Source organism: Mchenga conophoros, linkage group LG15, assembly GCF_057382185.1.
Source record: "Mchenga conophoros isolate Kocher_MC1m ecotype Shallow Benthic linkage group LG15, M_conophoros_male_GT1.1, whole genome shotgun sequence".
Lineage (NCBI taxonomy): Eukaryota > Metazoa > Chordata > Actinopteri > Cichliformes > Cichlidae > Mchenga > Mchenga conophoros.
The window spans coordinates 3,124,407-3,134,397 of record NC_140540.1 but is presented as its reverse complement, the minus strand read 5'-3'; the positions used below and the strand labels follow the sequence as shown (position 1 = coordinate 3,134,397).

The following is a 9,991-nucleotide window of genomic DNA, read 5'->3' as shown; positions in this document are numbered from 1 at the left end:
GTATATATATATATATATATATATATATATATATATATATATATATATATATGTGTGTGTGTGTGTGTGTGTGTGTGTGTGTGTGTGTGTGTGTGTGTGTATATATATATATATAACATATTAGGTGGGCATGCCATGCACTACTTTTGCAGTACGTAATTTGCTTCTCGTAATGTCTCCTAAGCGCGCAAGCAGCCTGAATTACATAAAAGCCTAGCTTAAAAATAAGGAATAAATAATTTTCCTTATTGGTAATTTGTCCCGAGGGGCTGTTGTCTCTGCAAATGGAGTAACCCCCCCACCCACTGTGCTGATTACTCTGAAGAAGGCGGGTCAGATCGTCAGTGTGGGAGAAATCCAGGGGCCCATCAACAGTAGCGCTGAGTGAAGCAGAGCTGAGAGATGCGCGTTCACTGAGCCGGAGGAAGGAGCACGGCTGCCTTTTCCTCCACCGCGCCTCACTTATAATAACCGCCTCATCACCACCATCAGCATCCCACTCTCATCAAGAAAGGCTCGGGTTTGTGGATGGGATTTTGGTCTGGATTACTATAATTTGCAATATTTACGCGCGGGGCTTTTGTCCGTCCGGAGTCTCTGCGTGGGAAAAAAAAAAGGTAGGAGCAGATTAAAACTGGTTTAGTCCTGTTTTATTTTAATTTTATTTATTTTTTTATTCTTTCCCTCCCCACCACCATCTTAATACGTTATTTGTTTCTGTGAGGATGCTTAAGTTGCGGGATTCTGAAGTTTTTCTGAAAATATTCTGCGAATTTGATGTGACTTTGAGCTGAGATGAGGAATTAGGCGCAGTGGGATGGCTTGGATCGTTAGAATTTTGAAAAGCCTTCACCCGCAGTTTAACACTAAACAGTGGGTAGGTCTGTGACGTGAGGGAGATAACGTGGACTTATTAGAGTTGATTTTTTTTTTGTTTTTGTTGTTGTTGTTCCTTTTTAAAGCAAACAAATTCGTAGGGAATGAGCGAAGCGCGTAGAGATGGAAAGTTTTAGCTCACCGAATCGCGTCTCTCGAGAGAACAGCGAAGGAGGAAACTACCCCGAACTATTCCCGTTTTCTCGACAACTTCACCCACGAGTCCTGTTCAAATTTCGCTTCGTAATTTCCAAAAGCAAAGGTTCGTAAGCCCTCGAGCCACAGTCAGACTGCCACCGTGCGAGAGGCAGAGGGAAAGCTTGAGCGCTGCTGGGGGGGGGGACATGTAGCCCGCTGTTTTATTCATCCGTGCGGGCTTGCGGGTTGGATTTCTGGCAGGTTTTAAATGTTTCCTATCATCTGAAGGTTTAAAATATTCCATTAAGGGATGAAATTACTCATGTGATCGATAGCATCATTTTCTGTTGCACTTACATTGTGAAAGCTCGGCCGTGCGGAATTGAAATGTCCACCGGGGCTTTCAGCAGACTACAGCATCCCTCTAATTTAATATTTCTGCCAGAACTTGTGTCTCTGAGCTGACTGCAGAGTTACCGCTGATCCCGTCTCTGTACCTTATTTGCTCTAAATTATGGCTGGTGTTTTATAAAAGTCTGTTTACTGAAGCCCACGTTGGATTTCGTGATGCATTTAGGGGCCATTTGCTCATCTAAAATCTAAATACTGGGCTATGTTTTTTCTTAACTGCAACATCTGGAGCCCTGCACAGATGTTCAGCGCGAGCGGAAAGAATCGTAATGTGTCCGTTCCTGCTGGTGCCAGATTGAAGTTTATGCTCTCAAGTTTTGCACTGAAGCTTTAAATGACTTCACTTTATTCCCGGTTCACCCTAAAATTCCCCTTTTGCTCCGTGCGCCCCACTTCCTCTTACCAGCAGTGGACTTGGCAGGTCCGGACACGCTTCTAATGCAGCATACCCTCGTCTGCTGTGACTGCTGTCGGATTAAATCGCTCCTCCGGGCTGCAGCATGTGATGGACAGGGAGCACAGCAGGGGGCTGAGGGGGTCTCCAGTGCGTGATAGGGGCTCGGCTACATTACAAAACATGCCTATAAATCTGCTGCACCGAAGCCGGACCTGTCAATGCATCATTTATGGGCAGTCAGTGAAGGTATCCCATACAGGTCATCTCATATCCTGCACTATTTAATAATTCAATGTGTATATCCCGGAAAATATGTGCTTATTCTAGCAGAGCAAGGTAGCTATTTAGAAATTATGCCACTTCCTATTTGTTTAACAGGAGGCAGAAAAAAACAGGTTTGGGTTTATGCTAGTTAAACAGAGTACTTAATTAAGAAGCCCAAAACAGCTTGTTAATTTTTCCTTTTTCGCCCTGTGGAGTGAGGACTGCTGGGTGCTCTCAGGCATGCTGTTAGCTGAAGGGCATCTTTCATAACAAGCCTGCGAGGAAAAGTGTCAGTAACATATTCTGGGTAAAACTCAACTTGGCACTATGTTAGCTTCATTTAGCTTAGCTTTGAGGTGGAAAGATTTGGATTTTAAGCAGGGCTTATAGTCAGTCGAATGTTAAGTAGTTAATGTCATGGTGGGCAAATGTTGTTTTTAAAGTCAGAATCAATTAAAGGTGGAAAAAACCCCTATTGTAAACAGCTGTGTTTAACACAATGATATCTCCATGACTGCTTGAAAGAGAATATGTTACCATTGTTAGCATTCAGTGTTAAAACCATGGTTTGCAGGCTATAGGGACACCCGATATCGCAGTTAAGCAACACACACACACACACACACACACACACACACACACACACACACACACACACACACACAATAACTCATGTTAATTGAATAGAGTCCAGGGCCATTTTTTTTATACCAGGCAGGCATCTCAGATTTCATGGGCATATTGAGCCTTGCTTAGTCAAGGGACACAGCACATAACACTCTTTTATAGTTGGTGGCTTGGGTTGATGCAGTAGCGTTCAGGGTGATTTCACCACACAGAACCTTTTAACCTCTCTTCGGACGCTGTCTCACAAAGGCACTTTTAAGACAAAGACAGTCGTCCAGCCAGGCAACCCAGCGTTGTCAGAGAGACACAGTCAGGTACACTCCTGCACAGGGACACACATGCATGTGTACACGGTGCATTAGCATAGGTATCAGTTTCTACAATTCAATAGCTTGCCTGCTGCAGCAAGATTAACTATTCAGGGCAGGTGGTTAAAGGGCCTATTGTGTTGCATGGGTCTGTGCTACTGTCATGATTGGACAATGCGTTTGTCTGGTGGGCAGCCCAATAGCAAAACAATTGCAAGGGCAAAGGGCTGGAAGAGTACACACACGTATAAGGTTTCACCATGTGAATCATTCCTGGCTCTGCAGAGCAAAATCAAACAGAACTAGATGAGTACAGGTGTAGCGTACAAAGGCCAGTGAGCTAGTTAATATTCAGTACCGCTGTCATCTGGGTTTGGGTGATGTGAACAAGTTAAAAACGTATTCACTGAAGGAAATTTAGAAAAAGAATGCTAGTGGTGGGATTTGGAAATGAAGTAGCACCATCGTAACATCTTTCTGAATAGCTGTTTATGATTGCAATCCCCCAAAGATACGCAAATGAGAAAAGGAGAGTGGCGGCAGATAATTAGTCATATTTATCAGGATCCCAGCAGGCCCTTACAGACAGCAGGCTAACGTCTGAGGCTAAACACATGCTCCGGCTCACCTCCATGGATTTCCTCTCATCGTGGAATCAACAAGGCAACCCAGCCCAGTAGATGGACTTTATTTATTTGTGTATTTTTCACAAAGCCGCTTTGTTGTCCTTCGACTATTTGGGAATTCATCTCTCAAACGAAGGCTTTACAACTATAAATGATTATTTGAGTGGACCTTCAAATAAAATGAGTAATTGGCAGAAATAGAAAAGTGCATAAAATGGTTGTAAACCTTTAATGGGTGTTCAGTAGATATTTAGTGCTATTTAATGGCCACCTAGAGAGTCAAATCCACATTGAATGGTGCTCTCAGTATCCCTTCTAATTCATCTAAACTCATAGGCACAATTTGCCTAATTGCTGTTTTCCCTATTCCACCTCCTCTGAGTGCTGTTTTACATCTGAACCAGCTTTATAACTCTAGTTTAAGTTGGCATATTTTAGCAACAGTAAAGAAAATCCCTACAGTTAAGCCAAAAGCTCACAGACAGTGTTAGTTTGACAAATGATGTTTCCAAAATTCTACATTGTGTTGGCTAACTAGATATAGAACATTACAGGGTTTGTCAAATGTTTACAGGCAGGGGATCTCTTACAGAGGGGGTCATTTTCCAAGGACACCCCACCCCTCGTTGTCCTAGCAGTGATTTAGCTGGTCAGGGATTAGGGGTGTGGATCATTTGAAATATTTCCTACATAGCTAACTGGCTAATAAACCAAAGTACACTACAACAGGAATGGTTGATTGTAGCTGAAGAGGAGTGAGTTGTTTTATGACAGATTGTCATGATGTGTCACAATCATATTAATTTCTATGGGCCCTAATAGGATGATGGAGTGGACACAACATGCTTGGCATGAATGGGTCTCATTTGTACAGACTTAATTGATACAACATTTTATAACCTTTAATAAGAATCTCTGGACTCCTCTTTGTTATGTTTCATTGGGTCACATATTTTATTTGTGTCACACATCCCCTTGCAGGTGGTTGCTTTGTTTTGCTAGAAAATAGAGATTCATCTTAAAGAAATGCATTCAGTGCTGTCTGTTCTTTCCCTGCAGTTTAAACCATGGGGCGTGGAACCGGACCAACGATGACCGTTCTGTGCTTCAACCCAGGAAACCGCCTTAAAGAAAAATCACAAGACACAGCTCTGAATCACTGACAAAACACGCTACGGCTCACCTTTACCATAGCAATTTTACGCGTTTATGTGGAAACTGGATTTTTTTTCCTTTCCTTTTTTGCACAATTCTCCATAGATTTGGCAGTTGAGATAAGATCCTTTATCAACGTTAGATCTGCCTCTCAGATAAAAAAAAGGATATTGTGCTGTCTGCCTGACTAAGATTATCTATGTGGAATATAACATTCAGCAGAAAAAGCCCGGAACTAAACCATTATCAGATGTTCATATCACTTTGAGGATCTGTCCCCAGTTCTCACCCTCTTCTGAGCTCCCTGTTATTCTCTACCATGAATCCAAACAGCCTACCTGGATTTTTCCTTATGCTGCTAAGTACCATGCTGGGCCTAAGCATAGGCCTGGAGTTTACTGGCTCTGAAGGTCAGTGGGCTCGCTACCTGCGCTGGGATGCCAGCATCAGAAGCGACATGACGTTTCAGTTCAAGACTTCAGAACCAGAGGGCCTGATGCTCTACTTTGATGATGGCGGATATTGTGACTTTCTGCTTCTCGCTGTATCTGAGGGTAAGCTGCAGCTTCGCGTCAGTATCGACTGTGCCGAGACCACCATCACCTCAGATAAGATGGTTAACGACAGCCGCTGGCACTTTGCAGCCATCAACAGGCACAATTTGCGGACTGGCTTGGCCTTGGATGGCCAAACCAAGACTGAAGAGGTGCGGCCTCAGCGGCAGTTCATGAATATTGTCAGTGACCTCTTTCTTGGAGGCCTCCCAGGGGACATCCGCACGTCTGCCATCACCCTGCCCTCCGTCCGCGAGCTAGCGCCATTCAAAGGAATTATCACAGACCTCAGTTATGGGAGTAAGCTGCCCACGCTTATCAATAGTCAGAAAGTCCGCTTGGAGATGATGGGCCTATGCACAGAGAACCCCTGTGAGAATGGTGGGATCTGCTCACTGGCAGACGGAGAACCCTACTGTGACTGCTCCAGAACTGGATATGTAGGTCGATACTGCACTGAAGGTAAGAGGGTTGGCTCCAGAACCTTTCTGTGTCAAGCACGATTGCTGGTTAAAATTTTGAAATAAAAATTCAATGGGATTCCTTACAAATGCAGACTTCAACTAGCATCACATCTGCTGTCTGCTTCCAGGTATAGCGAAAAAAAAAGATTATATGATTACCCTTCATATTTGCTTTTTTGTTTTTTTGCATATGTTGCATCATTAAAATCATCTCATACCATGTGGCTGTAAGCAACGCAATAAATCTCAATACAAGCCTCTGAAAATTAGATTCAATTTCCATAACTGTGTTGCTATTCCCGCTGCACCTAATGCGATTTGTGCCACACCAAACTTCATTTATGAAATGCCTCGAAAAATGTGCATTGATTGCACAACAGTGTAATTTATATAAAGCAGGAGCATCTATACTCTGGCGTGTTTAAGCGGTTTAATGCAATTCATGCAGGACACCCAATGAAAATACCGAGGGTTTTGTTGCTCTTACGGCTTCTTTTAGAACGTCTTCGTATTTCACGTGGGAGTTAAATTGGAGATGATGTTCTCAGCATTTCTTCTCCCTTCACAGTTATTACTTTTGATCAGGCAGTGGTGGATATGGTATTAGCTGATATGACTAAAATTACAATACTGAGTTCTCTTTTTTCCCCCCTATTAAATGTATTCAGATTTTGCAAGGTGCTGCAGGACCTGAAGGTACACGAAGTTTGGTTGAGAAATAACTTCATGTGTTTTTCTTCTGCTTCTGTGCCAAGGCCATCGCTTTATTTGGAGAGTGTAATGAGATCCAGCTCTTTGAGGATATTCCACCCTATTCTATCATCTTCACACCCTAAAAGCTTTAGTTATTAAAAAAAGGTGTTTTTTTCTAATTGATACCTACGTGGTCCGACAAAACTTGCCACTGGTCTTTCCCTTCCTTTTCAGGAAATATATATTTAAAAAATAATCATGTTAAAATCTCTCATTGTTCAGAACACCCTGCTGCTTTACAGCCTTGAGATCAGTGCTAGCTGATGCCAAAAATAAGTTGCTCGTTTTTTTGCTATTCCATTCACCACAACACAAAATTTTCTCTTTTTTTCCATATTCAAGAACGGTAACCTTTTAAATACACAGTTTCACCATAACCTTACTCGCTTAACTATTTGTTTACGTGTATGGATTGCAGGAGATCCCTTTGTGTGAACAGACCCATGTCAAATTTCCTCCCCTGCTGACCCACTTCCTGCCTGTCTAAATCAAACTGACACGACTGAGGGATGACTCCATTTTGCCCGAAATCAGAGGAATGCTCACTGAAAGCTAGAGCGCTAATGACGAGCTATTTTAAACTGTATCTAATACAATTAAAATGTTTGTTTTTTTAAATGTCATCACTGCAGCGTGCCTTTAAAATGTGATTTTTTTGCTGTCTTTTGCTTCCCAATATGCACCAAAATTTGCTGATCAAATGAAGCTGTTCGGACGTCAGATCACGAGTGCTAGCCTGTGGCGTTGTTGAGGACAGCACGCGATGTGCTGGTTGCAGAGCAGTCGAGCAAACGGGCTGGACTTGACCTCTTTTCGCTTCATCCCATTTGCCCGCTGCCTGTGTCGAACAGTCGATAGAGGAGGAGCAGGAGGCCTGTTGGTCTGAGGGCTGACGGTGGAACTGTGACATCTTTGTGTTAGAAAGGCCGAGGTTTTAAGACGACTCAGTCGGGCGGTGGTCATATCTTAGCTGCAGGGCAGAACGAGTCCAATGTGTGAATTTACCACTGGCCTGTTGTACCCTAATTTGTCACAGGAAATTAGCTGTTGGACAACAAACCAACTCATGCTTACTTCCTTCTTCGTCCTTCTATCCTTCTATTCAGGCATCTGTTCTTCATTTTCCTCCGATTTCAGGCTATAAAAAAAAGGGGAGCTAGGGGAGGGTAGTCAAGTTAATTCCCCAGCTGAACTGACTGCTGCTCTTTTCTGCTCTCCCATTAACTGATGTGGCTGATTGTTGATTATGCCACAGAGACTGGGAACCATAATTAGGAGGATAATGAGAACAGAGATGGCTAATTTGCCTGGAAAATGCCTGCGCAAACACTGCCGTCAATTCAAACTGTCTGTCGGCAAACTCGTGAAGAGTTCTTTTACTGTTATGGCCACATGTCCACAAGTGGGCAAAGTACTTGTTGTTCATGCGGCGCTTGAGCACAGAATGTTTTCAGGGGATGTTCGCACACCTGTCCCGTCAGTATACTGTGATCATGCCGTACATTAATGAGCAATAAAATTAGCAATTTGTCAAATGTGTGAATATGTATATGTTACATTGTCGGATGCAGGAGTCCGGATGCATTTGCATTCACAGGCATGCGCGTGAATGCACGCGGATGCAGGCGAGGCCCTGGAGCTGCTCGTTAAAACGGGCAGATGGCTGACTGGCTGAGTAGACTGGGCCTTGGAAGAGTTTTCCCAGCCGTGTTTTTAATGGTAGCCTGCTAGCCGACTGGCCTGGAAGGGAAAATACAAGGACTGGGCAGAATTCACATGTGTGATGAGAAATGAGAAAATGGGAAAAGTGGGATAAAGCTTCTGTTTGCCACTTCACTGAAAAACATCCTTCTTGTTCCCACACTGGTATACCTCCCCCCCCCCCCCCTTTTCTCATCTGTCATGAATTAGTGGGGGTCAACCTTCTGCTAAGGCATCATCATTTCACCGCAGTGATAATTATGAAATGGTTCCGTTCTCTGAACGCCTGCAAGCCCTTCCATGCTTTGCACCATAAACAGTTGGCCATAAAACACATGCTCAGTCTCGCCTCCTGTGTGGATCAGGATGTATCAGTGTGGCTAACTGCGTCATGGCGCATGGATTGAAATTAGACAGTACTCGCTCTCTGCATGCGTCGACCTTAGTGTGCAGATCTGTAGCTGTAGCTTTAGTACTTGACCTTGTCATTGATCATTCTTAAACTGCTTCTTTAAGCACAGCCATCGTTATTATTCTCCTGCTATTCCTTGTGCAAATATCACTGTCTTTAATAGAAATGATCTGGATGTGAAATCTCTTTCAGTTCAGCTAACTTAGCAGCGGTGACATTATGAAATCTCTTGAATACCTTGTGGTTTTTCTGGTTACATAAAGGTATGCAGAAGGTCAAGGTTGTTAAGAGCTGCACAGGATTGTTTAATGAATATGTAAAAATGATCATCCATGTCCTCTTTCAGGATTCCACATCCTGCATTTGTAATGAGCAGTTTAAGGACCTCCTTTTTGCTTAAACAAATATGCAGGGACTCGTTGGAAGGTTAGTAATTGAAGGCTAGGGCAAGCAAACTGTTAAGTAAGTGCTGAAATGGTGCCTTCGGGCTTAGCTTTGGGGATTAATAAACAGACATGGAAAAAATGACAGTTACAATAATCTTACTATAAAAAGTAGGTCAGCGAGAAAAAAAATGGTGCAGGGACTTGCCTGATGCCAGTGCATGGGGCATTTGTGTCCAGTGCCCATGCTGAAAATTATGCTTGGATTTGAGTGGTGAAGCTGCTGGTAAAATAGAGCCAGGGATTACGCTCGGACCACATGTCCTCCACAGCACATTGGCTTGTTCTGAGCACCGTCGCGGCAAGAGAAAAGGTTTTATCTACACGGAAACTGAGCATTTAACACACGCGCACGCACCATATCTGGACACAAGCATTTGCACAGTCAGGGAAAAAAATATGTGTACCTGCTGATTCAGGCACATAAATTCAAGCATTAAGTCCCCCCCCCCCCAGGATCATCTCCTGAGAACTAGAACAGTGCTGCCGTCCATCAGCTGGCTTCTACCCTCCTTTCCCACACTTCCACCCATCGCCCTTCCCTTTCCTCTTCCAATGTCATTTTTCTTGTGTGGGAGGAGAGGCAGCATCCATTTTAGACTCCCTAAAGGAGACAGGAGGAAATCTTCACCTCGTCTGCACCATCCCCTGCTGCAGAATTTGCCTCCCTACTCCTCCTCTCAAATGATATATCTGTCGTGGGTTGAGTTTGTTAAATTTAACATTAAACAAGGACTTAAAGCTGTCAGGGAGGCGGGTGGGAAAAAAATGAAACACAGAAATCCCTGGATGTATCTAGTAGTACGAAACAGGCCACTCCTCTTTGTAGACTGGGCAGAGATCAAAGCGCATTGCCAAGTCA

The 9,991-nt window shown here is 43.5% G+C and overlaps 1 protein-coding gene across 11 annotated transcripts in view; it reads left to right on the top strand.

The window, feature by feature from the left end:
• Window positions 1-350: 350 nt before the first annotated feature.
• The window catches only part of nrxn3b (neurexin 3b), a 321,992-nt gene continuing 312,351 nt past the window's right edge, over window positions 351-9,991 (top strand). For all 11 annotated transcript variants that reach the window (XM_085245861.1, XM_085245865.1, XM_085245862.1 and 8 more), the window contains exons 1-2: window positions 351-617; window positions 4,707-5,818. In XM_085245861.1, coding sequence (XP_085101987.1) covers window positions 5,122-5,818 — 697 coding nt within the window. In that variant the 5' untranslated portion in view covers window positions 351-617; window positions 4,707-5,121. The remainder of the gene's footprint in view (window positions 618-4,706; window positions 5,819-9,991) is intronic.